This window comes from Trichomycterus rosablanca, chromosome 8 (assembly GCF_030014385.1).
Source record: "Trichomycterus rosablanca isolate fTriRos1 chromosome 8, fTriRos1.hap1, whole genome shotgun sequence".
NCBI classification, from domain to species: Eukaryota; Metazoa; Chordata; class Actinopteri; order Siluriformes; family Trichomycteridae; genus Trichomycterus; species Trichomycterus rosablanca.
The window spans coordinates 33,515,813-33,543,549 of NC_085995.1; the positions used below are offsets into that span (position 1 = coordinate 33,515,813).

Sequence of the window (27,737 nt, forward strand, 5' to 3'; positions counted from 1 at the left end):
TGATGTATTTCAGTGAGGAGACACAACTGTAAATATACTATGTATTATGTATATATAACTTATCAAAAAACAATTATATGTGTTTTCACCATAGATATACATATTTAAACACTACATGAGGTCTGTCTATACCAGTCTGTCTATACTCACATCTATAATCTGCTTTGCTACTGTGTGTGGAAGCAAAACATGGTAAATGGTGCCACTTGATGTTGTCATACCACCACAGATTATCAAATGGATGGCATTGATAGAAAATGTGCTGTAACACAGCTGGAAACATGCAATGTCCCAGTTTTATTTGAGCATGTTGCAGGTATTAAAACAGTCACTGAAACACTGAACACCTTTTATTTGAAGTTAAAACTTCATGTTTTTATTGCATTTTACATACTACATGTTCCAAATTCTTAATAAATAGGGTTTGTTTGGAGTTTGTACATTTCTGGTGGCAGAAATAAATTCTTCTTAATTTTTAAAACAATCCAGTGTTTTCTTTGTTACACTTTGTTACTTTGCATAACTTATATAAAACCAGCAGAACATTTGAAGTAATGTGTTACTGTGAACCTGCCATATCTAGAGTAGATAATCACAGCTGTGATGAGGCAATTGAAAAGAGGATTTTTACAGCCTTGTAGGGCTGGGCGGTATATCGCAAATATCGATATATTCGATATTACTTTTTAATTAATAATTAAAAAAAAAAAATGCATTTTCTCCCCGTTTTCCTCCCGATTTAGTACACTCAATTTTTGTCTTCCGCTGCTGACAGATACCCGATTGCATCCGAGGAGAGCACGTCGCTGTACACGCCTCTTCCGACACGTGTACAGCCCTCCTCTTCTCGCCCCTGCATTCTGCACAGGCGTCTCTTCCGCCAATCAGGGTCCTTACACAGCGTATGAAGACCCACCCACCCACACATAATCCGGTCCCCACCCTGCAGATACGGTGGCCAATTAGTATCTGCTGCAGGCACTGCCAATTATGCCCGCTAGATGGTGCCCAGCCGACCGGTGGCAACACCGAGTTTCGAACCGAGGAGTTCAGAAACTCGGTGCTGGTGTGCAAGCAGAATATCCCGCTGCGCCACCTGGGCACCCGATATTACTTTTTACACGATGTTGAAAATGACCATATTTGATATATCGAGCACGCCTGAGATACACAGGTTACCATTTGAAAACATTTAAAACAGCACAAAAGCGCTGCGCAGAGCGGGTGGGCGCGTGCACGCACACACATGCAAACTGAATCACTGAGTCAACGAGTCAGAAATGACTCTTTTCAAACAAATTATTCACTGGAATCGAATCAGGGAGCTGTGCTCTTATCTATGGTGAAGATTTATTCGTTTTGTGTAAACAACTCCATGAATCAGTTCATTTGTTAAAGAGATTCAGATGTATAAACCAAGCAGAGATTCAGAATTCAGATTTTGGACGGAATTTTAATCTCTCTCTTCACTGGTTGTTGTATAAGTGACAGTTTAGTTAACGAATTACCAGTTTTAGCCTTTTACCGCTAAAGCCGAGAGAATAAATGATCTAAAACAATTTTTATTAGTTAGACGGACAAACACAGTTGGAAATGGATTCATATATTCTGGAAATATTCTGAAAACATACAAGATGGCCTTCAAGAAGACAAAAAGTGGATTATATTCCTAATGGAACAACACATGGATATAGATTTGGTCTCAATTTGAAGAAGAGAAGCTCAGGTAAGCAGTGGTAATGATTTTATGCTGCTGTGTGGTTAATCTGGGTCGCAGTGCTGCTGTTTACCGTGGGCTTTTATTTTGCCATGATAGCAAAGCATTATCAAATATTAAACGTTTGCGGGATTTTTTGATGCTCATTTATTTGAAGTAAATTGGACAGCATAAATGTGACTGTGAGATTCTGCTGGTTTGTTTAATATTGTCAATATGAATATAAATACAGCCTTGTAATAATAAAAAATATGAACACTGTAATTCTGTCAGAATGCATCAGAACTACAGTATTTTATGTATTTAAGATAACTTAAAATAAGCTAAAATACGAGCAGTGGCCTGCTATTGTACTTTACATTATATCGTATCGTATATGCCACTTCTCAAAAGCATATCGAGATGACTTTTTTGTCACATCGCACAGCCCTACAGCCTTGTAGTTCTTTTAATACGTATATTTATGGTTTACACACATTTGAATCATACTGACCATGTCTGCATTTGTATCCTTTTACTGTTAATCTTAATTTCACTGCATCCGTCTAAACTGAGCCTTTGTATTTAAAGGGATAAAGTTTATGTTTTAAAATATTAGTTTACTGTAAAGCTTCGTTTGGGCTGGACGGCCTCAAAGCTGCCAGGGAGTATGTTCGTAATCGTCCATTTTTGGTCTGTGCAGGTCTGTAGAGCAAGCTGATAGCCAACCTCCACATCCTTGCTTTTGATGAGCTCAAGACAGCGCTTTGACTCGATGTTCTGGATGGAAGCTCCCTATGAGAAAGACAGAACGACAAAACATGAGTTTTCCACATACACTGATCAGGCATAACATTATGACCAAATCCTTGTTTCTACACTCACTGTCCATTTTATCAGCTCCACTTACCATATAGAAGCACTTTGTAGTTCTACAACTACTGACTGTAGTCCATCTATTTCTCTACATACTTTTTATTACCTGCTTTCACTCTGTTCTTCAATGGTCAGGACCCCCACAGGACCACTACATGGATCATTCTCAGCACTGCAGTGACAATTACATGGTGGTTGTGTGTTAGTGTGCGTTGTGCTGTGTCAGACACAGCAGCGCTGCTGGAGTTTTTAAATACTGTGTCCACTCAATGTCCACTCTATTAGACACTCCTACCTGCTTTACCTTGTAGATGTAAAGTCAGAGATGATCGCTCATCTACTGCTGCTGTTTGAGTTGGTCATCTTTGAGACCCTCATTAGTGGTCACATGTTGGCTGGATATTTTTGGTTGGGGGACTATTGTCAGTCCAGCAGTGACAGTGAGGTGTAAGCAGCACTGCTGTCTTATCCACTCATACCAGCACAACACACACTAACACACCACCACCATGCCAGTGTCACTGCAGTGCTGAGAATGACCCACCACCCAAATCTTCTATCCACCCTGCTCTGTAGTGGTCCTGGGAGAGTCCTGACCATTGAAGAACAGCATGAAAGGGGGCTAACAAAGCAGGCAGATGGACTACAGTGAGTAATTGTAGAACTACAAAGTGCTTTTAAATGGTAGGCGGAGCTGATAAAATGGACAGTGAGTGTAGAAACAAGGAGGTGGTTTTAATGTTATGGCTGATCAATATATGCTCTGTAACAAACTCTAGAGCCTTCTGGTAGATTATTTTCTGTAGTAGAAATATTATCTAATTTAAGTATGTAACTAAAAATTTGTGGAAAATCTTGAGGACGGTGTGTTTATATTTAGTAATTTATTTACTTTCTGCCTGCTCGAGCTGTCCCAGTCAATAAGTGCAGTTAAGTGGAAACATGCAGGACCATCATTAGCTCAGAATTAATGTGGTAGGTCACAGAAGTCAACACAACAAGACCTTTGGGACCTAAAGCACGTTGTGTTTAACATTCATCTGTTGGCTGCAAAACTCACTACAGTAACAACTTAAATTTTTTTTTAAAGCTGTCAGTCTGACAGAAATGTCTGGGCTTGATGGATAGCAGAAGGCCTTTACATTTCAAATACATTGTGTCAGCTGTAAAGTGTAGTGTAAAATGAATGCTTGTCTGGGGATGTTCTGTATTCGTAGGGCCACTCAGTTTAAGTGGAAATAAATTGTAATATTTGGCTTGGTATAGCTCTTATTTGTAAGAGCAGATGTCAGGGACAGAGCCGACTTCTCGCTGAAGGATGTCTCGAGAGAGCATACTGATGGGATGTAAGTGCCTATAAACGGCTATGTTAAGAGTCTTTGCTAATGTAGTGGTGTACGCTCTCAACAGCTCGAGTAGACCAAATATTATTTAAGCCAAAGTGAAATGCTATGGATTTTTTTCTTGCTTCACAGCTAGAAAGTGACATGTTCTAGGTTTCAGACTTTATGAAAAACACTATCTTACAGGGCAGAGGTAGCTTAATGATTACAGTACTGGAATACTACTCAACGGTTGTTGGTAAAAGCTGCACCATTGGGCCCCTGAACAAGGTCTTAAACTCCTAATTTTATTCAGTCATATTTGATAAATGTTACTGTTTGCTGTTACTGTTACTGTTTTTCAGTCAAAATTTTTTTACTGTTTGCTATCCAATTTTATTATAACTAGGGATGTAATGATGCACCAGAAGACAGTTAAAAATCGGTGCACATGTTCATTAAGATGGCTCGATATTCACTTTAAACAGCAGAGGGCACTGGCGCTAGTCACCTCGCGTTGGTTGACGGCACTTCACAAAGTTGCCAGGTATTGGATTTTTTTCAGCCAAATGTGTTTATGTGAGGATACTCCTCTACTCTTTATACCGAGACATGATTCTGAATTCTGGTTCGAATCTCGGCTCTGCTACCAGTCAGCTGGGCACCATCTAGTGAGCGCAATTGGCAGTGCCTTTAGCAGTTCTCAAATGCTGTGCAAGGACCCTGATTTGCAGACCGGGAGAATACAAAAAGAATTGCAGAGTTAATAAATTGACTAGCAGCCTCTCAGGTGGTGCAGCGGTAAAAACACATGTTAGTGCACCAGAGCTGGGATTTCGAATTAATCGCATCGAGTCTCAGCACTGCCATCCAGCTGGGCTGGGAAGCCACATGAACAACGATTGGTCTGTTGTTCAAATAGGGGTGGGGTATGAAGTCAGATAGGGACTCCTCGTAACTGATGCATTACGACCTCTGCTGGCTGATTGATGGCGCCTGCACAGAGGTGGGGAAAGAGTGCGGATCAGGGTGTGTCTCACCATACACAAGGCTGATTCGCATATATGCACTCGCCTAGTGTGGGTGACAAAATGCATACAGCTGCTGCCCACGTGTCAGAGGGGGCGTGGGTTAGCTTCGTTCTCCTCAAATCAGAGTGGGGGTCGGCATTAGTGGAGAGGAAGCGTGACGCAATCGGGCAATTGGATGCACCAAAACGTCGGGAGAAGAAGGGGGAGAAAATGCATAAAAACTAAATATAAAAATAAATAAATAAATAAAATGACTAGCCTGCACAAAGCATTTGGAATGAATTGGAAATCTGACTGTGAACCAGGTTTACTGTCAAAAACAGAGCATGAATTCATTAGTGCTCATGTGGTCTCAGTATGATTGCTCATGGTAATAAAATGACATGTTCAACAAGTAGATGTGGATGTTTTTGGTCTCTGCAATTTTGAACATGTTTGCATTCTTCTGGTGCAGTTGTAGCCTAGTGGTTAAGGTACTGGACTAGTAAGCAGAGGGTTGCTGGTTCAAACCCCACCACTGCCAGGTTGCCACTGTTGGGCTCTTGAGTAAGGCCCTTAACCCTAAATTGCTTAGACTGTATAATGTCGCTTTGGATAAAAGCATCTGCTAAATGCTGAAAATGTAAATGTAAAATGGTGCATTTGTCAAGCTGCCTGAATCAACCATGCAGATCTCAGAGCACAGAAGGACATGGCGCAGACCCAAACTAATTCCAGTTCATCTTGCAGTCATTTCCATGAGTTCAAAAACCTATTCACTACAGTAATTCACAGTCTGGAACACAGACCACAGAGGATCTGACTCCCGAAAAGCAGCACATTTGGCACATTTAAACAACAAAGTCCCGTGGGCCTGCTGACATGCCTTGATTTAGTATTTTGACTGAACTGCCAATCACTTCAAGGCTCTTACAGTGATGCCATACATGTGTGTAATATCCAGATCTATGGCAGACACTCTTGAGGTGACACCTGCTGACACAAACTGACTGGCATGCTAATTTTCGAATAATGAAACTATGCATTCTGCCCGAGCTGCTGAAAGGTACAAGATGAGTGTGGCGAGAAAAGGAAATTGAGATGTCTGCAGTGCTCAGGAGTGGGAATTTAATTACAGCCAGTCTGTACAGAGAGCAAATGCATTCTCACAGTGGATTTCTAAGCACTTAAAGTATATCGCACATCCGAGCCGAGCCGGTCATGTGCTTTATTCTTGACGTAAACGTTTACACATGGTACACATCATGACAGCCAGCTCTACCAAATGAATAATGTCCAAAACTTGAAGGAGGTCTTACAAACCTCTGACAGAACCAAATTTTGACATTTAATATGATTTACAAAGGCATTGGTTTAATAATGAGGCAGCTTGGGGAATAGTAAAGTTTAATGAGGCAGCAGGCTAGTGAAGAATAATGGCCTTTAACGTGAAGCGGGTGCTGATGACCCTCTTGAATAAAAATAACGACTGCAGAGGATCGCAAAGGATGATTATTTACATTCTAACACCTATAGTAGCCTCATACATTTTTAGACTGATAAAATTAATCAGTTGGGAGTATAAACTATGATTTGTAGCATTTAATTTACTAAGATCCAAAAAGTACATAAAATGAGAAGAGCTGGAGTACTTGGCCATGAATCTTCCTAAGATACTGTTTAAATATACTGTACACTGATCAGCCATAACATTTAAACCACCTCCTTGTTTCTACACTCACTGTCCATTTTATCAGCTCCACTTACCATATAGAAGCACTTTGTAGTTCTACAATTACTGACTGTGGTCCATCTATTTCTCTACATACTAATTTTAGCCTGCTTTCACCCCGTTCTTTAATAGTCAGGACCCCCACAAGACCACCACAGAATAGGTATTATTTAGGTGGTGGATCATTCTCAGCACTGCAGTGACACTGACATGGTGGTGGTGTGTTAGTGTGTGTTGTGCTGGTATGACTGGATCAGACACAGCAGTGCTGCTGGAGTTTTTAAATACCATGTCCACTCACTGTGCACTCTATTAGACACTCCTACCTAGTTGGTCCACCTTGTAAATGTAAAGTCAGAGACGATCGCTCATCTATTGCTGCTGTTTGAGTTGGTCATCTTTGAGACCTTCATCAGTGGTCACAGGACGCTGCCCATGAGGCGCTGTATTTTTTTTTTAACATTCTACCTAATAAAATACTGAATCAGTTGTCTGCTTAAATTCATTCACTGCACAAATGCCAAAACAATTAAAAACTACAAAAAAACGTACATTGATTCACAAACCACTTCCTAGTGTTTATATAGCGTAAACACTTAATATTAACTACATTGGTTAGTGTATTTTGTCCTGTCTCTCAATTAGGTGTCACTCTTATTTGGACTTCCATTAGAAACAATCCCAGGTTAATCTCAGCTATTAATTGTCTTAGACCCATCAGAATTGGTTTATTATAGCCCTATCAAAACAACATTTACATAATCCATTTGCATGTGAAAATTGTTTTTATCACATAGATAAAAAACAGAGCAGAGGAATTTGGAGCCAAGAAGTATGCAGCCATTTAGAGAGTGTGACGGTGTCAATTTGTAATGGTGATATATATATATATATATATATATATATATATATATATACACAGATCAGCCATAACGTTAAAACCACCTCCTTGTTTCTACACTCACTGTCCATTTTATCAGCTCCACTTACCATATAGAAGCACTTTGTAGTTCTCCAATTACTGACTGTAGTCAATCTGTTTCTCTACATACCTTTTTAACCTGCTTTCACTCTGTTCTTCAGTGGTCAGGACCCCCACAGGACCACCACAGAGCAGGTATTATTTGGGTGGTGGATGATTCTCAGCACTGCAGTGACACTGACATGGTGGTGGTGTGTTAGTGTGTGTTGTGCTGGTATGAGTGGATCAGACACAGCAGTGCTGCTGGAGTTTTTAAATACCGTGTCCACTCACTGTCCACTCTATTAGACACTCCTACCTAGTGGCTTCACCTTGTAGATGTAAAGTCAGAGACGATCGCTCATCTATTGCTGCTGTTTGAGTTGGTCATCTTCGAGACCTTCATCAGTGGTCACAGGATGCTGCCCATGGGGCGCTGTTGGCTGGATATTTTTGGTTTGTGGACTATTCTCAGTCCAGCAGGGATAGTGAGGTGTTTAAAAACTCCATCAGTGCTGCTGTGTCTGATCCACTCATACCAGCACAACACACACACTAACACACCACCACCATGTCAGTGTCACTGCAGTGCTGAGAATGATCCACCAATTTTCAAATTCAAATTTACTTTGAATTGTAGGAATATTTAATTGTCTAGAGTCTTGTAAATCTTATAAAACTGTAAACTTAGCATTTTGTTACACACATTGCCATCCTAAATTCTACATTCTTTAATAGTATTTTAAAACAGCTTATCTGTGGACTGTCAAAGTACTGTCAGATATCATGTTGCTATTTTTAGTGTCCAGCAGAACATGCCAGTAGCCACTAGCATTTGCCTACAAACTCAGTGTTGTTAAACCAAGACTGGAGTTTTTGGTTAACAGACGGATATAATGATCAATTTTGTTTATTCATCTCACAGCTATGCTATCATGCTATCCTTAATAATCAAAAATAAATCAGTAACCTGTCCCAGCTTAACGTCTCATTAGTCTTCGTAATATTGCAGTTACATGACACTGCAGTGGTTTGTAATGTGTAGGATGTAGAAAATTGTGGGTTGTGAGTAAACCTGAGTAAAGAACCAGGAGAGCTTCATGTGCTTGTTTCGAGCGTAGCTGCATTCCAGCAGTCGTGGGCGTCCGTTCACATCCACCAGGCACTTGTTATCATTGTCATCTATAGTTGGACTCAACACACCCAATTGTAACTGCCCAAAGCTGGTGTAGTACACATTCTGAAATCATAAAAAGGAGTTAAAAATAGTGAGTAATACACAAAGAAGGAAAATGCCGGTTGCAAAAAAGAAGACATTCTTAATTCTTTTGAGAAGTGTGTAAAAGTAAGATGATTATGAAAAAGACAACCTACAGTTAACAAAAGACAGCTTTTTAAATGTATTTATCTAATTACTTTTTGTCTTACAGAACATAAGAATACATTCTTCATTTAATTATTCATTTCCTTCAAAAATCTTTAACAAATCATATGCTGGAACTAATGAGGAAAGCTGCTATGGGTTTGAATAAATGGATCATTAGAGGGTTTTGTGGCAATGATATGATAAATAGAAAAACAAGCCGCTCAGGTGGCGCAGCGGTAAGAACACGCGCTGGAACCAGAGCTGGGATCTCGAATACATCGTATCGAATCTCTGCCTGCCGGCTGAGGCTGAGCGGCCACATGAACAACAATTGGCCTGTTGTTCAGATGGGAGGGACTAAGTCGGATGGGGTCTCTCTCTCATGACTGGTGCAATTACGACTCTGCTGGCTGATTAGTGGCGCCTGCACAGAGATGAGTGTGCTCTTAGGGTGTGTCTCTCCGTACACAACGCTAAGCTGCACTGCACTTGTCAAAGTGTAGGTGATAAGATGCATACGGCATGATGCCTACGTGTCGGAGGGGGTGTGGGTCAGCTTCGTTCTCCTCAATCAGAGCAGAGATCGGCATTGGTGGAGAGGAAGCATGACGCAATCGCGCAATTGGACGCGCTAAAAAAAGGGAGAAAAAAAATTGGAGAAAATGCGTAAAGAAATATAAAAAAAAATGTTCTTTTGCATTTTCCCCTAAATTTTCCTCCCAATCTAGTCGTATCCAATCACCCGATTGCATTACGCTTCCTCTCTACTGATGCTAATCCCTACTTCTGATTGAGGTGAGCGAGACTGACACACGCCCCCTTCGACACGTGTGCAAGAGCCGACTGCATCTTTTCACCTGCACGAGGCCACACCCTGATCAATGCATTATTCCTTGACTCTGCGCAGGTGCCATCAATCAGCCAGCAGAGGTCGTAATTCACACAGTTATGAGGAACCCTGGTCCGGCTTCCCACCCTGTGTGAACAACAGCCAATGTTCATGTAGCTGCCCAGACCAGCAGGATGGCAGAGCTGAGATTCGAACCGACGAGTTCAAAATGTCAGCTCTGGTGCACTACCATGTTTTACCACTTCGTCACCTGAGTGGCCGATCAGAAATGCTTGAATTAATGCTTTAATGCTAAGTGAAAGGATGCTCTTGAGTCCATGTGATCAGTAACGAATGTCAGTCAAGCTTTCTGTAATGATTTGGAAGCACAGGTTTCTAACAGCCTCTAAGCCTTTGAGCTGGATGGTGGCATCTAACTCATGGCAGACCTTTTTTTGCTGGTTCTTGTATTACTGGTGGTATCTGACAATCAAAAAAAATTTCTTTAATATAGGATGACAGTTTGGGTTTTTTCCTGACCTTGACAGAGAGACCACTTTTATGTCCTTTGTACCTACAGACAACTGTATTTATTTTATACTACTATATTTCCTAACCGAACCTATTACTTGTTTAATAAAAATAATCCAACGAGGCTTACACTTAGTCATGAGGATGACTCATGTGCATTTGATATTTGTGCATTTTAGTACATTGGGTGTGAAGTTAACTGGCTGACTAGAAAACCTTGTACACTAGATCACACGAGATCAGACCCCATTGGGTGGGACACGAGCCAAAAAAATGGGTCGCCGAAAAAAAAGTAATTTTAACAGTCACATAAACACAAAATGAACTTGTACACGAACGCTCCCTTGTGCAGACTTTATATCTTGTAAATCACAGTGGGACCAGATTACTACCATTTTTATATTATTTTTTTTAAAAATTTTGTTTATGCATTTTCCCCCTTTTTCTCCCGACTTTTTAGACGAGATCAGCTGTGGATCAGCTCTGTGTTCGGACAGACACACCCTGATCCGCACTTTCTCCCCGTCTCTGTGCAGGCGCCATCAATCAGCCAGCAGAGGTCGTAGTTGCATTAGTCATGAGAGAGTCCCTATCCAGCTTAATACTCCGCCCATGTGAACAACAGGCCAATCGTTGTTCATGTGGCCGCTCAGCCCAGCCGGCAGACAGAGCTTAGACGCAATACATTGTATTCGAGATCCCAGCTCTGGTGTGCTAGCGTGTGTTTTTACTGCTGCGCCACCTGAGCGGCCCACCATTTTTATTAATTAACAATATTTTGTTTTGTGTTTTGTTTTAATGCATTGTTTGTGTTCCCTGGGTTTGTGGTAAAAATCCAGGACTAAATGCAGGTCACTTGAAAAAAAGTTTAAAAAACCCTGCATTAGATGGCCAAAAGTATGTGAACAACTGTTCTGATTATTGAGTGTAGGTATGTCATACATGTATATATGTTTCAAAATTTGTGGCAACAGGTTGGGAAAGGCCCTTTCCAGTTCCAGTATGACTGTATTACTGGGCACAAAGCAAAGGTTCATAAATACATGTGTTGATAAGTTTGGAAGGAATGTTGATTGTGAGCTTGTCTGATATTGGAGCCTGATTTCTGAATTGATCTTTTGACGAAATTTGCACAAATGACCACAGGAACATTCCACAACCGCGTGGAAGAGTGGAGGCTGTTGCAGAAACAAATATCCAGGGGGGTCCATATTGGAACATATGAAAAAAAAATGGATGTCCATCCAGCTCATAGTCTGATGTCCACACACTTTTGGCCATGAGTTGTACTTAATACATTATGCCATCTAAAATATCAAGTCTGGTTTTGAATTTAGTATCAGCAGACATTGCTGACCCAAAAATTGGGGAAAAAAATACAGTGTTTAGTTCATCATAACTTTGAGAGAGCTGCTGTCTGAAAATAGTCTTTTAATGATTTTTGGAAACCAGATGTCAGCAAGAATCTGCAAGGAAACCACATCTGTGGATTTTGTTCCATAAAATCCATATTAGGCACTACGTTTCATTATCAAATGCAACACAGTTCCCGGAGAGCTCTCCGCCTGAGACCGTATTGATCGTCGTGTCTCTAGAAACAGATTATGCCTTCAGGTACACTGCAGTCACGTTCTAATTTTAAAGGACCCCGAGTGCAAGACACTTTTTGGGAATGTGTCCGGACAGGATTTCTAAAACTGCTAAAAATGTCTCGGGTTTGGGTTGATTTAATGTTTACGCTGGTTTATTACAGCTGCCAAACATTGCATATGCATTCTTGCATTTCTTTAATCCTTCTTTGTAGATCTCGCCTTTTCACATGTCACATCTAGTCAATAATGTACACGCCCTACCCCAGTGGCGGCTGCTGGTCTTTCAAAGAGGGGAAGCTCATTGTCGGCTTACATCATAAAATTTGTACATTTATTTATACATAAATTCTGCCCTCCGTTCCTTTTCAAGAAAATGGCCTGAACTCGAACAAGGAAATGTTAAAATTATGTTAAACTGAAACAAATACTATGAGTGTGTTTTATTTACACAATGAACAATGGAAATGGTCAAGTAATTTCACCAAGCAAATACCAAGAAATGGGTTGCAGTTTGTCTTTCGACTTCACTCGCAAAATCCGCGATGGGACTGAAGCTCCCAGTGATTAAGTGACGTGTAGATCTCAAAATAGCTGTCAATCAAAACGGGATTCAGCCTTTCGACTGATCCTCCAATCATCTTGCAGAAGCTCCGCGTCCAGACCCGCCCACAGCTCCATTCACCCCCAGAGATGCTCAGCGTCCGGGGGCGGGACGAAATCGTGGCATTTATCCAATAACCGGCGAGTTTCGAAGCAATGAAAAAAACCGTTCCATGCAGTCCCGTTGAAGTGAATTGACGCTCAGCTTCTATGGGCAAATGCATTGATGCTCCGGGAATGTATGAGAAGTTAACAAAATTGAGTCAGTCGATTTGTGATAAGTAGCTGATTCTGAACGAACTCGTCTTCGAGATGAACGTGTTATAACGCATTTCTAGTCAATGAAATGTTAACACAACTGTACATATTTGACTATTTAATTTTTGACATTTTAGGGGAAGCTGAGCTTCCCTTGCAGTCTTAGAGAAATCGCCACTGCCCTACCCATAACTACTGGTCAAACTGCTTCTCATTCAGATCACTGTGTATTTAACATATTTATTCGTGAGGTCAGGGACTGCTTTTGGATTACAAGTTCAGAAGTTTAATAGGGTTGCAATGCAAATGCAAATGTAGTTCACCAGTAAAAGTTTTTCCTTCTGGTGTATATATTCTGCACCCACTGGGAACAAAATTAAGTTTCAGCAGAAATACTGCAGTAAATAGCTGGTGTTGGGACATCTTCTGTAAACAACAGTGGTGGTTCTAAGCATCCATCTTTATTATGTATCAATACTAGAGAGCTGCACAGGAACAAGATCATTTCTGTTTCATTTCTGCAGGCCTGATCTTCTATCATACCACATCTCAACATCTACAAACACTGCATTCACTCAAATCTACTCCCTGGGTGCCTGGGTTTAAACTTTGCCTTCAAGAGATAGGTATGTTATTTATGGACTGTGCCTATCTGGGTTTTCTCTGGGTACTGTTTTTTTTTACAACCCCAAATCAGAAAAAGCAGGGATAGCATAATATAAATGCAAATAATAAAAAAAACAGAGAGTTTCTTAGTTACTTTGACTTTTATTTGATTGCAGACAGGATGAACCTGAGATATTTTATGTTTTGTCTGGTCAACTTAATTTCATTTACTAATAAACATCCATTCCTTCATTTCAGACCTGCAACACATTAACGTAAAACATTTACCACTTTGTAATGTTGCCATTCCTTTTTACCACACTTAAAAGACGTTTTGACACCGAGGATACCAAGTGATTTAGTGTTTTGGCTTTTATTTTGTCCCATTCTTCCTGCAAACACATGAAATGCTGATTCATCTGACCACAATACACGTTTTCACTGTGTGATGGTCCATCCTAGATGCCTCCGAGCCCAGAGAGGTCGACGCCGCTTCTGGACATGGTTAACATAAGACTTTTTCGCATGGTAAAGTTTTAAGTAGCATTTGTGCATGTAACTCTGTATTGTAGTGCTTGACAAAGGTTTGCCAAAGTAATCCATTGACCATGTGGTTATATCAGCTATTGCTGAGTGGCAGTTCTTGATGCAGTGCCGTCTGAGGGATCAAAGATCACGAGCGTTCAGCTTAAGCTTGCGCCCTTGGCCTTTATACACTGAAATTCCGCTTCCTTGAATCGTTTAATGATATTATGCACTGTAGAGGGAAGAATATGCAAATCCCTTCCAATCTTTCTTTGAGGTTCATTGTTTATAAACATTTCAATCATTTTCTCACACATTTGTTGACAAACTGGAGATCCTCTGATCATCTTTACTCATCAAAGACTCAGCCTTTCCTGTATGCTGCTTTTATACCAAACCATGATTACAATCACCTGTTTACATCACCTTTTGGAATCACATAATTATTTAGTTTTTTTTACCTCATTACTAGCCCTAAATTGCCCCCTGTCCCAACTTTTTTTTGAACGTGTTGCAGGCCTGAAATGCAGGAATGGATGTTTATTAATAAATGAAATGAAGTTGATCAGACAAAACATGAAATATCTGAGGTTCATCCTGTCTGCAATCAAATAAAAGTTAAAGTAAATGTAAGAAACTCTGTGGTTTTTTATTATTTGCATTTTTCATACTGTCCCAACTTTTTCTTTTAGCAATAGGTGTGGCTGATACACCTAGCATTCGAAAGGGCTGTCCACATAATTTTGGCTATGAAGCATATGTAAACAAAATTTAAAATACATGAAAAGTGTGTTTACGTATCACCTCTGCATCTGTTCTTATTATGTGAGGAACCTTTCCTCTAACTTATAAACACGCATTTTTTATCTCACATCCAGCAATATGTGTGTCCTCATCTCCCACTGCGAGTTCATGCTCCTCGCAAACCTCTTCCCATGGCTCCAGATTTGAAAATGTTCTCCTGTGAATTTTTGCTGATGCAGAAGCAAGCTGCATAACACATTCAGCACAAGGAGCCCAATGGAGTTCCAGAAAGAAACTGAGTTGGAATGATGAATTCGTCAGGTTTACTGCCGTACATATACATATAGCAATCATTTTCTAAATGTACTTTTTATATATATATATTTTATGCGTTTTTCTCCCATTTTCTCCCAATTTAGCGTAGTCAATTTGTCTTCCACTGCTGGGGATTTCCAATTTTTTGCAGTTGAGGAGGGTATATTGCTGCTGACGCCTCCTCCCACCCGCGCGCAGCCCTTAACGGAACCCTTTTCCACCGATGCACTCTGCACAGGCGTCTCTATCTACCAATCAGGGTCCTTACACCCACATATTCTGGCCCCCTGCAGGCAGTGTCAATTATGCCCGCTAGATGGCACCCAACCGACCGGTGGCAATGGCGAGTTTCGAACCGAGGAGTTAAGAATCTCTGCGCTCAGGCCGCTCAGGTGGCGCAGCAGTAAAAACACACGCCGGAGTAAACCCACGCAGACACCGAGAGAACATGCAAACTCCACACAGAAAGGACCCGGACCACCCCACCTGGGAATCGAACCCAGGACCTTCTTGTTTTGAGGCGACAGTGCTACCCACTTAGCCACCATGCCACCCTTGTATTGAACATAACGAAGAATACGATTCAATTATTGAAGTCAGAATGGTCAGATATGGTCAGAATTAAGATTAAGAAAGTTCAGTTTTGGGGTTGTCACTCATTATTAAAAAAAAGAGCAGGTTGGGATTTTTAGATTCTCTTTACTGAATAAGACGACTCATATGGATATTAAATATTAAAAGCTAATTTTCTCCTGATGGAAAGAAACTGCTGACTTTGCACAGTCACTGCAGTGATGAACTGCAGTTAAATTGGGTCTAATGATGCCCCAGGGCAGTTTGGAATATCACATGAGTGTGGACATCAAATGTGAAAAGAGAATTTTAACCTGAAGGAAAGAAACCTTGTGCAACTACTGCAAACTGACAAGGTAAAGTATAAAATCAGATTCTGTCTGGTCCACATTAATCATGGATCACTAAATGCTAACCATGTCAAGTCATGTTTTTTTCCATGTTTTAATTTAATTACTGGCATGGTTAAGGAATAAGGTAAGAGGTTTCGGGGATAATTCTATAAAATAACTAGCAGGGCAAATGGAATCTGGCCAGCCTGGTTCAATTTTTTTCTCCCGATGCACTTGGTCTGTTCTGCCGCAGTTGGTTGACCTAATCAATGACGCCAATGCTAAAAGTGCGACACGTCAGAATTTTAAATTGATGCATCGTTTTTAAAACTATGTTTATAAATGATCCCTTCGTCTCCATTCATATAACCATTCATATGATTTCCCTCAGCACTGCTTGTTGTGTACTACACAGCAGCACTAGCACGATGTTGCATGTCTATATTGTTTCATTAAGCTTCTTAATCACGAGATCTTGGAATACTGTATTTCTTAGCGAGTTCAGTTAGGGCACATTTTTACTTCTATATTGTTTCATTAAGCTTCTTATTTGCGGAGATCTTGGAATAGCAGATTTTTTTTTCTTTATGCATTTTCTCCCCTTTTTCTCCCTTTTTAGGGCGTCCAATTGCTCGAGTGCGCCATGGTTTCTCTCCACCAATGCCGATCCCTGCTCTGACTGAGGAGAACGAAGCTAGCCCACGCCCCCCTCCAACACGTGGGCAGCATCCCGTATGCATCTTATCACCTACACTTTGACGAGTGCAGTGCAGCTCAGCTCAGTGTTGTGTACGGAGAGACACACCCTGAGAGCACTCTTTCCTCATCTCTGTGCAGGCGCCATCAATCAGCCAGCAGAGGTCATAATTGCACCAGTCATGAGAGAGAGACCCCCATCCGGCTTAGTCCCGCCCATATCTGAACAACAGGCCAATCAATGTACATGTGACCTCTCAGCCTTAGCCGACAGGCAGAGCTGAGATTCGATGCGATGTATTTGAGATCCCAGCTCTGGTTCCAGCATGTGTCTTACCGCTGTGCCACCTTAGCAGTCCTGAATACCAGATTTTTTAGCGAGTTCAGTTAGGGCACATTCCCACGCGCCATGCACTTTCGCTGCATTGGGCACTAAATTTTTTCGGTTGCTGCGGTGCTCAAAGCGCAAAAAGCTTCTCATGTGAATGCGCCATAACAATTATCACTTTGTTTACATGGCTTAGAATTTGAAGTAAGTTTTGAGTAAACGTGTAGGTTAATATCTGGGCTCATTCTGTTGTTACTGTATGTTGGGCTTAACTTGCCAAGTTTAAGCACATTGCTTTGTGTACGGAATGTCATAAACACATGTTGCACTTTGTTTAATATGGAGCACTTGAGAATTTGATAATATGGACATAAACCCTGTTTACATTTAGTTTTGTGCCATATTATTATGCCATACAGTTTGTTGTTAAAATAAAAGAAGCTTAAATGAGATTCTGAATTAAATTTCTTGGAGGAAAATAAATCGTTTAGATTAATCGACTAATCAGTAAAATAGTCTATAGATTAATCAATAGAAAAACAGTTGTTAGTGGCAGCCCTAGTCTGTTCACATTCACATTCACCACATTCTGTTTCACTGTGTTCACCAGTCGTTTCTGGTTTATTATCCTAAGCTCAAACACCAGACCTGAACTAATAGTATTTTTTGAAGTGAGCTTTTTCTCCCTACTGACACAGAGACACTTTAAATGAAGTGACAGATGAAAATATCAGTGAGTGACAGGTCAGGAGGATTCGAGTGGGCACTCACCTGAGGCGTCATGCCATGGCAGTAATACAAAATGGGAATGTTGTCAGAGTCTGGCCCCTGATCCACGCACAGATCTGGTCTCACACTATTCTTCAGCTGCACAAACAGACAATTAGATTAGAATTTACAATGCCTTAAAAAAATTTCAGCTACACAAGATCTAAGGGTTCTTCAAAAAGTTTCTGCACTTTTAAAACTCTATTTATTAAGAATTTTAAAAATACATTTCACCACTTTTTTACATCATCACCTTCTGATGCATTTTTCCCAGCGCCGTACCAACTTTTTAATGCCATCAGCAAAAAATGTTTTTGGTTGAGCCCGTAGCCACTGATGCACCGCTGCTTTCACATCATCACATGAAAATCTTCTTCCTCTTGAAGCTTCTTTGAGCATCCAAAAAGGTGGAAATCAGATGGTGCTAAATCCGGACTATAAGCATCTCTCAGTCTTTCAGACACGACAGATTACTACTCCTCCCGCTCTCGCCGTTTCCAACCAAAATATAAAAGTGCGGAAACTTTTGGAAGATCCCTCGTATTTGCATGTTCCGTTGATTTCACTAGCATATTTAAAATCTAGTAAAGTAACTTTATTCGTTGCCATTTGGAGCTTATCTCTCTCTTTTTGCTGTCGCTACCTACACCCCTGATCGATGAGGGCTGAGGCTGGCACGGCCCCTTTGACATGCATGCAGCCACTGATCAGTTCTTTTCACCTGCCTACGGGGTCTCAAAAAAAGTGCAGTATTACTGGCAAAGAGCCATGCACTGCCATTCATGACCAACCAACATCAACTGGTACACAGACACCCCACTTGCCCCAACAGAAACCTGCTTCAGCCATTGTTCAGCCATTGTTCATACTCTTCAGTCCCACAGCCAATCGTGGGTCTGTGTAGACAACCAGTTGGCTGACAGCAGAGCTGAGATTTGAACCTGAGAGATTGGGATCTCAGCACTGTTGGGCTAGCAGTGTTTAGTTTTACCACTGCACCATCCAAGCAGCCCTGAAACTAATAGTTTTTTTGTTCTATACTGCAAAAATGTGTCTGATTAAAAATTAAGGTTCCTAGTAAAATACAAACCTCAAGTTATCATTTATGCAAATATTAATTAAAAAGCAAATGGTACGGAGGAACAGATTATGAATCAGAAGCCATTTCCTTTGTTCTGTTAACAGCCTCGACTTCATCCTCAGAGCTCTGTAGCTCAGACAGGCTTTTTCCTCCCAACACAGCACTTAATCATGCAGGTCCATAAAAGAACAGCAATTAGCAAACTTCTCCACCAGCCTCGGATTGTTAAAAATGAACCAATTAGAAATGTTAATAGAGGTTGCCTGAGGAGATGAATATAATTTTATTACTAATGTTTTTATCATTCACCGTTAAGAAAGAAATGAATCTGGCACTTTGTTTTGCTATATAATTATACAATAAACTAGTTGAATTGCCAGCTAAATGCTGCAATTAATAGGAAAATGCGTGCTTACAAAAACATTATCTTTACATGAGAATTAATTTGCATCTTAAAAGCAAAATCTTTAAGTTCTGAATAATAAAAATAACTGGAACTGTATATACAAAGATGACAAGGTCTACGCAACCTGTAACTGCAATCTGTCCTGCATTACCGATTAATTAACCAAAGCTGTGGTTCATCATGCACACTGTAAGACATGACATGACAGAAGCATGACAGGATGTACTTACAACACCATAGGCGATGGTGTCAGTGTACGTTCTCATTTCTGAATAAATGTTCTGCAGGAACCAGTGGAATGGTCGACACTGCAGCCTCTCTCTTAGAAGCTTCCTATCGCTGATATCTCCAATATTGATTCCTGAGTTCTATAAACACACACATTATTACCATTAATATAATAAAACATAACACCTGCTTATTTGTGTAATTTCTCAATCAGCCAGATATGTCGCAGTAGGGCATTGTATAAAGGAGTTCTATGGAGGTAAATATGTAGCAAAACTTCTGCACCTGCAAAAAAATCTGTACTGTAAAAAATACATTTGTACCTGTAAAAAAATCTGCACTGTAAAAAAAAAATCTGTACTGTAAAAGAAATTTTGTATCTGTAAAAAAACCTGTACTGTAAAAAAAAATTTGTACCTGTTAAAAAATCTGTACTGTAAAAAATACATTTGTACCTGTAAAAATATCTGTACTGTAAAAAAAAAAAATCTGTACTTTAAAAGAAATTTTGTACCTGTAAAAAATAAATTGGTACCTGTAAAAAAAATGTGTACCTGTAAAAAAAATTTACCTGTAAAAAATCAATTCGTACCTGTAAAAAAAACTACTGTTAAAAAAATTGTAGCTGTAAATAAAGCTGTACTGTAAAAAAAAATTTGTACCTGTAAAAATACATTTGTATCTGTAAAAAAAATCTGTACTGTAAAAAAAGTACCTGTAAAAAATTAATTTGTACCTGTAAAAAAAACTGTACTGTAAACATTTTTTACCTTAAAAAAAAAATCTGTACTGTAAAAAAAATTTGTACCTGTAAAAAATTTGTGCCTGTAAAAAAATATGTACTATAAAATAGTTGTACCTGTAAAAAAAATGTACCTGTAAAAAATAATTGTACCTTTAAAAAAACTGTACTGTAAAAAAAAAATTGTGCCTGTAAAAATAATAGTACCTGTAAAAAAAAAAAAATTGTACCTGTAAAAAAATCTGTACTGTAAAAAAATTTGTACCTGTAAAAAATACATTTGTACCTGTAAAAAAAAAATCTGTACTGTAAAAAAATGTTTAACTGTTGAAAATACATTTGTACTTTTATTTTCAGTGTGAGAATAAAAACATCACATCGCAGTTTCAAATCTGGCCGCCAAAAGTTTTGCAACAAATATCTCAGTCAGCTTGTTGCAAAACTGATTTGTACCTGTAGCTGGCGAGGGCCGTGGCGTAGGGGCGCAGGGGGTGGACAAAGGGGGAAATAGACGTAATTCCCGACCAATCAAAGGAGCCTTTTTTAGCACACCAAGAAGCGTGTCTGTTTGGCTGCCTAATGCCAAACAATCACAAAGTCTCAGTGTAGTTGGATCATGAAACATCGTAACTTATGTCATAACTTCCTTATTAGTGTTGCTGTGGGTTTTATGGTAGATGCTGCCTGCGTGTTGCCTGCTAGTTAATGTCAACTTTTTAGCTAATGAGTTTAACCGTGGTAGTTCTATATTGGACATTCTCCTGACATTCGAGTTTCATCTCATTCTCAGCTAATTAACATCCAAAAATGAATAAAACTGCACAAACGGACTCTGCAGTAAATTTTTTTAGCGGTTGCAGTTTTGCTGCAGTTTACATATTTACCTCCATAGAGTTCCACTCCTTTACACCTATGACGTAATTTTGATGCTACAGTGAACACAAACTCAGTTACAGTTACTGATATGATGAATCCTGAATCCTGGTTTCTACTTTGATCATGCAGATACTAGAATCAGAACACAATTCAATTAACTAGCCTTGCTTCGACAGTTTTGGCTGCCGATGGAAATCTAACCACATGGACAGTGCTTTCTTATCACAAGTCATCTTAGTCTGGTTCCACAAAATCACTTTAATATGGTGCATTGTTGGACTGTTGTACCTGTAGTGGAACATTCCAGGCCATGTATACATGGTTCCTGAACTCATCCATCCACACCTCAGCCACCCGGAGAGCGTTCCTGCGAACGTGACCTGCCAGGTCCTCTGTATAGGGCTTGTGAGCACGCTCAATATGAGCTATTCTGGAACAGGGCAAAACCTCCACACTGCCCCCACAGAGCCAAACCTGGGAATACACACACAGACACACACACACACACACACACACACACATAATTTTGTCAGCCTGCAGTCTGGGCATTAACCCAGTTGAGAAATGCAACACCTCACTAATGGACTGCAACTGCCAATTGAGCTAAATGTCAGAATTTCATTTAGAGCCAATTTATACAAACAAAATACCCAGTGCTGCTCGTTTATCACAATTTATTCAGCAGCACAGCCCAGATTAAACCACATTTAGAAGAAAAGCTATTATTACTGCATAATGTGTTATCAGCTACATTAAAAGAGATAAAACAAACCGTAATGCAAACAGGTGGTGAATCAAATCTAATTGGTGGTAAACAAATCAGAGTATTACGCCACAGGATTCTACCATGGAAAAAATATGTTTATTTATACTACCAGTAATACACAAAAAAAATCTAACAAGAAATTACATCTCGTGTGAAAACTCCATCTACAAGCACTCTTCTCACAGGTTCTACAACTTTCTTTTTATTATATATCATGCAGGGCCGAAACCCAGGGTATTTACAACATTTAAACTGTTGCTTATTTAAAGACTGTGCTTGTAACAAAACAATTATTGTAAAAAATGACAGCGCAGCGGTAGAAACACATGCTGGAACACCAGAGTTAGAATTTCTAATACATCGTATCGAGTCTCAGCTATGCCTGCCGGCTGGGCTGAGCAGCCACATGAACAACGATTAGCTTGTTGTTCAGATAGGGGTGGGATATTAAAAGCCGGATAGGGTCTCTCTCATAACTAATGCAATCACGACCTATGCTGGCTGATCGATGGCGCCTGCACAGAGACGGGGAAAAGAGTGCTGTCAGGGTGTGTCTCTCTGTACACAGTGCTGATCCGCATTGCACTTGTCAAAAGTGTAGGTGACAAAATGCATACGGCTGCTGCCTATGTGTAGGAGGGGGCGTGGGTTAGCTTCGTTCTCCTCAGAGTGGGGATTGGCATTAGTGGAGAGGAAGCATGATGCAATTGGGCAGTTGGACGTGCTAAAAGGGGAGAAAAAGGGGAGAAAAATGCATAAACAAATATATATATATATATATATATATATATATATATACATATATATATATATATATATATATATATATATATATATATATATATAAAGTTTATAGTCAGCATAATTCACAAAAACTGGCAATAAATGGAACATTTGGTACTTTTAAATAATAAATATACCTAATTCACCACAGCATTTGTTACACTTAATAGTAAAAATATTACAAAAAAACACTTTATTGTTCTAATGCTGTCAGATACAAATACAGATACAGTAAAGTACCGTTAGAGTAGCTTTGGTGATTGTCATGTACACTAAGTTACTTATGCATAATCAAAAAATACTACTTCAACAATTTGTACTCTGCTGATGTCGGATGAGGAGGTCTGAGCTGCAATCAATCATTTCAATTCATCATAAAGCTGTTCACTGGGGTTATGGTCAGGGCTCTGTGAAGGTCACTGGAGTTTCACAACAATAAACTTGTCAAACCATGTATTATTGCCCCTCTGTGTTCAAGGTATTTTTCTTGGACCCCTTTAAACGTGTGTTATGTTATTATTCATACACTCTCAGCAAAAATGACAAAAGGTATGACAAAAGGGTTTCAAACAGACTTTTGTTAGCCTTCTGTTCAACATTTTTACACAGACCTTCAATATCTCCTTAAAAATTCATTCATTGATTCATGATTCATTTATCTGTGTGATGACTGCTGCTGAAGACGACTGATTATTCTGTTTGATTAAACAATGTCATCCTCAATGCTTCGTCTTGGCCTACATTTAAATTGAATGCCTGTCATTGCAGCAAACAATTTCTGTGTATATTTGTCCATTTTCAAAGATCTAGAGTAGGCTACGGTAGTTTAAAATAGATTTATATTACACCATGAGATCTACTGTACACTGATCAGCCATAACATAAAAAAAAACTGCTTTCACCCTGTTCTTTAATGGTCAGGACCCCCACAGGACCACTACAGAGCAGGTATTATTTGGGTGGTGGATGATTCTCAGCACTGTAGTGACAATGACATGGTGGTGGTGTTAGTGTGTGTTGTGCTGGCATGTCCACTCACTGTCCACTCTATTAGACACTCCTACCTAGTTGATCCACCTTGTAGATGTAAAGTCAGAGACGATCGCTCATCTATTGCTGCTGTTTGAGTTGGACCTTCATCAGTGGTCACAGGACGCTACCCACAGGGTGCTGTTGGCTGGATATTTTTGTTTGGTGGACTATTCTCAGTCCAGCAGTGACAGTGAGGTGTTTAAAAACTCCATCAGCATTGCTGTGTCTGATCCACTCATACCAGCACAACACACACTAACACACCACCACCATGTCATTGTCACTGCAGTGCTGAGAATGATCCACCACCCAAATAATAGCTGCTCTGTAGTGGTCCTGGGAGAGTCCTGACTATTGAAGAACAGGGTGAAAGGGAGGGGAGCTAACAAAGCATGCAGAGAAACAAATGGACTACAGTCAGTAATTGTAGAACTACAAAGTGCTCCTATATGGTAAGTGGAGCTGATAACATGCACAGTGAGTGTAGAAACAAGGAGGTGGTTTTAATGTTAGTGGTTTTGTGTGATTATTTTTACTCTCTTTTTAATAAAATGCAATGGGACCCCTGTTTAAGAACCACTGTTTTAATGGACATTGCATTATGCACAAGGGGACAGTAATAGAGCAAGCCAGGATCTTCCCCAAACTTAATTGATTTTATTCATCTGTTAACAGTGGATGTAACTGAAACATCAGAACTAAAGAAGACTTAATAATAGTATATGTAATGCTGTCACAAAATGAAACTCATCTACCTGCAAACCCAATCCTGCCTTTACGTCTTTTATTATGTCTTTTGATTTCCCATCCAGCATTTTCTATCTCTCAGGGACATACCGGCGACCCTGCTGAGACTCAAACTTCGTCATAGTAAATGAATGTGCTATTCTGTATGGATGATTGTATTTAGTCCTGCTAAAAAGATTCCTCTGATATGGCGTTAACACTGATTTACTGAGAGCTGATTTACTGATTCCCAGCTGCTGTGAAACTAAATGGCGAGCGCCGTGCTGAATACAATAAAGCCCGTAGCACTTTTGTAGGATTGTTTACACAGAGAATTACTGAATTAAGATACAGCAAACTTATCAGTAGTACAAACAATGTGTAGCGATGAGCCTGTGATGTGTGTGAGATTCTGTTTCTCTCTGATTGCCTTTTATCCACCAGCTGCACCCCTGCTGAGCACTACAGACATATTTACTGTTTACTTTTCTATCGATTAGAATAATCCAAGCACTCACTTTATAAAAGCGCTCGCTAAAGGTCTAAAGGAGAAAAGCAGCATTATGCATTTTATGGAATAAAAGCAAGAGAAAATGAAAGTATATTTTAACTGAATGATTTGATAAAAGCTTTTGTACAAAGAGACTATAACGAATCTAAGCTTAACGCTGGTAAATAACAAAATTAATAATTCATTTCCACCAATTTACCACACACAAGTAAAAGAGTTGTTAGGTTTTAGGTACGTGGAAGCTACTCAGATTCTTGTGCAGTCACTTGTAATCTCACAACTGGATTACTGCAACTCCCTCCTGGCAGGTGCTCCCATGTCCACTATTGAACTCTTGCAACTCATTCAAAATGCAGCTGCCAGCCTGGTTTTTAACCAGCCTAAACACTGCCACATCACCCCACTGCTGCGTTCTCTTCACTGGCTTCCTGTAGCTGCACACATTCAGTTTAAAACACTGACGCTCGCCTACAAAGCCAAACACGGACCAGCCCCAAGCTACCTTCAAGGTCTAATCAAACCCCGCTCTGTACCACGCAACCTACGAGCCACTAGTCTCGCTCGACGTGATCCTCCATCCAGAACTCGAGGAAGACGAGCATCAAGGCTCTTCTCTGTACTGGCACCCAAGTGGTGGAACGAACTTCCTCTGTCTGTCTGAACATCTGAGTCTCTTGCTGTCTTTAAAAAACGATTAAAAACCTTCATCACCTCTTTACCAAGCACTTAAGCTGACTTGTACTTACTTACTTACTAACACTCTTATTCATTTCCTGTAAAAAAAACCCAAAAAAACTGAGTTTTAGCAGATTTGTGTTCTTGGACTGTTGTCTACTTAAACTAGAGTAAGTTAATGTTTACTATGGAAGCACGTCTGTAAGTCGCTCTGGATAAGAGCGTCTGCTAAATGCCGAAAAAGTAAATTTAAATGTAAATGAAGTAAGCACTAATTTACAGGAGAGCTTCCAGACACTGTTAGGTATGTCCAAATATTTAATTTAATTTAATTATGATTTTACCATCACACTTTGGTTACATTCATGACAGTAGAGGTAATCACTGGTACACAAGATTCATCAGTTCAAGTTTAATATCAAACACAGTCAATCTCCAATTTACCTCACTTGCATGTTTTTAAATTGTGGGAGAAAACCAGAGATCCCAGAGGAAACCCATGCAAACACAGGGAGAACATGCAAACTTCACACAGAAAAAAACCCCTTTTGCTGTGAGGCGACAGTGCTACCCACCAAGCCACTGTGCCACCCAATTTGTCCAAATAAAGCTTATTTAAATTACTATTCTCACTATTATTACCACCCAAATTCCAAAAAATCATCCACCACTTACCTGGGAATGCTTTCAAAAGAGATTGTGTGTGTATTTGTTAATTTTTGCCCATTTAGTCAAAATGTACGGTCAGGCACTGACGTTTAGCTTGCAATCAATTTTTCAATTGATCCTAAAGGTGTTTATTGGGTGTCAAACTTGTCAAAAATGTCAAACAATGTCATTATGAGGCCGCTCAGGTGGCACAGCGGTAAAAACTCACGCTGGAACACCAGAGCTGGGATCTCGAATACATTGTGTCGAGTCTCAGCTCTGCCTACTGGCTGGGCTGGGCGGCCACATGAACAACGATTGGCCTGCTGTTCAGATAAGGGTGGGATATTAAGCCGGATAGGGACTCTCTCATGATTGATGCAATTACGACCTCTGCTGGCTGATTGATGGCACCTGCACAGAGAAGGGGAAAGAGTGCTGATCAGGGTGTGTCTCTCGGTACACAGTGCTGATCCGCATTACACTCGTAAAAGTGTAGGTGACAAAATGCATACGGCTGCTGCCCATGTGTCGGAGGGGGCGTGGGTTAGCTTCGTTCTCCTTAATCAGAGCAGGGATCGTCATTGGTGGAGAGGAAGCATGACGCAATCGGGCAATTGGACGCGCTAAAAGGGAGAAAAAGGGGAGAAAATGCATAAACGAAACAATGTCATTTTGAGCGCCCAGGTGGCGCAGCGTAATATTCCGCTAGCACACCAGTGCCAAGAGTCTGAACTCCTCGGTTTGAAGCTCGTCGGTCGGCTAGGCGCCATCTAGCGGGCATAATTGGCAGTGCCTGCAGCACACACAGTTCTGCTAGGGAGGGACGACCAGACTATGTGGATGGGGTCTTCAAACGCTATGTAAGGACCCTGATTGGCAGATAGAGAGGTGAAAAAGGGTTCCGCATAGGGCTGCACACGGGTCAAAGGAGGCGTGAGCAGCAATAAAAAAAAACAAAAAACAAAAAAACAATGTCATTATGAACCTCGCTTAGTGCACACTGGCACAGTCATGCTGGAAGGAGCCTTCTGCAAACTGTTGCCAAAAATGTATAAGCATGTAGTTTTATACAATGTTAGCAATGGGTGTAAATTTCAAAAACTGAACTCCATAATTAGGAAGGTTGTTTACATGCTCATGGACATAAAAAGGACATCAGCAGGTGACAGCAGTAAAGAAAAGAACAAATTATACTTTATTACCTACATTCAAACACACAAACAAACACACACACACACACACACACACACACACACACACACGCTGTGCAAGATGAATATTGAACATTGTTGTCTAAACCATTTGCAAACCTCAACATAGGTAAAAATACGGTTTCCTTTCATTACACTGTTCAAAGGGTCTCATAATTGTTAATGAAACCTGAAATTATGGATCCATGCTTTTTGGAAATATAAAATAATTATTCATCATACATTGTTGTTGAGTAACATCAAAAGTAAGCAGAATTTTGGGAGTCTATCTTCCAATTAAAGACACTTCAATTTGTTTTGATATACTTTTACTAAAAAATAAAGAATTTATACATATACAAGTTATACTTTTACTGAAAAATAAAGAAGTTATACATATATAAGTTGTA

At 40.0% G+C, this 27,737-nt stretch overlaps 1 protein-coding gene across 1 annotated transcript in view; it reads right to left on the minus strand.

Moving 5' to 3' along the window:
- Positions 1 to 2,311: 2,311 nt before the first annotated feature.
- The window catches only part of galnt18a (UDP-N-acetyl-alpha-D-galactosamine:polypeptide N-acetylgalactosaminyltransferase 18a), a 97,158-nt gene continuing 71,732 nt past the window's right edge, over positions 2,312 to 27,737 (minus strand). The window contains exons 7-11 of the mRNA XM_062999659.1: positions 21,282 to 21,467; positions 19,378 to 19,515; positions 17,664 to 17,759; positions 8,673 to 8,837; positions 2,312 to 2,491 (exon numbers count right to left, since the gene is read on the minus strand). Of these exons, the coding sequence (XP_062855729.1) occupies positions 2,312 to 2,491; positions 8,673 to 8,837; positions 17,664 to 17,759; positions 19,378 to 19,515; positions 21,282 to 21,467 (765 nt within the window). The remainder of the gene's footprint in view (positions 2,492 to 8,672; positions 8,838 to 17,663; positions 17,760 to 19,377; positions 19,516 to 21,281; positions 21,468 to 27,737) is intronic.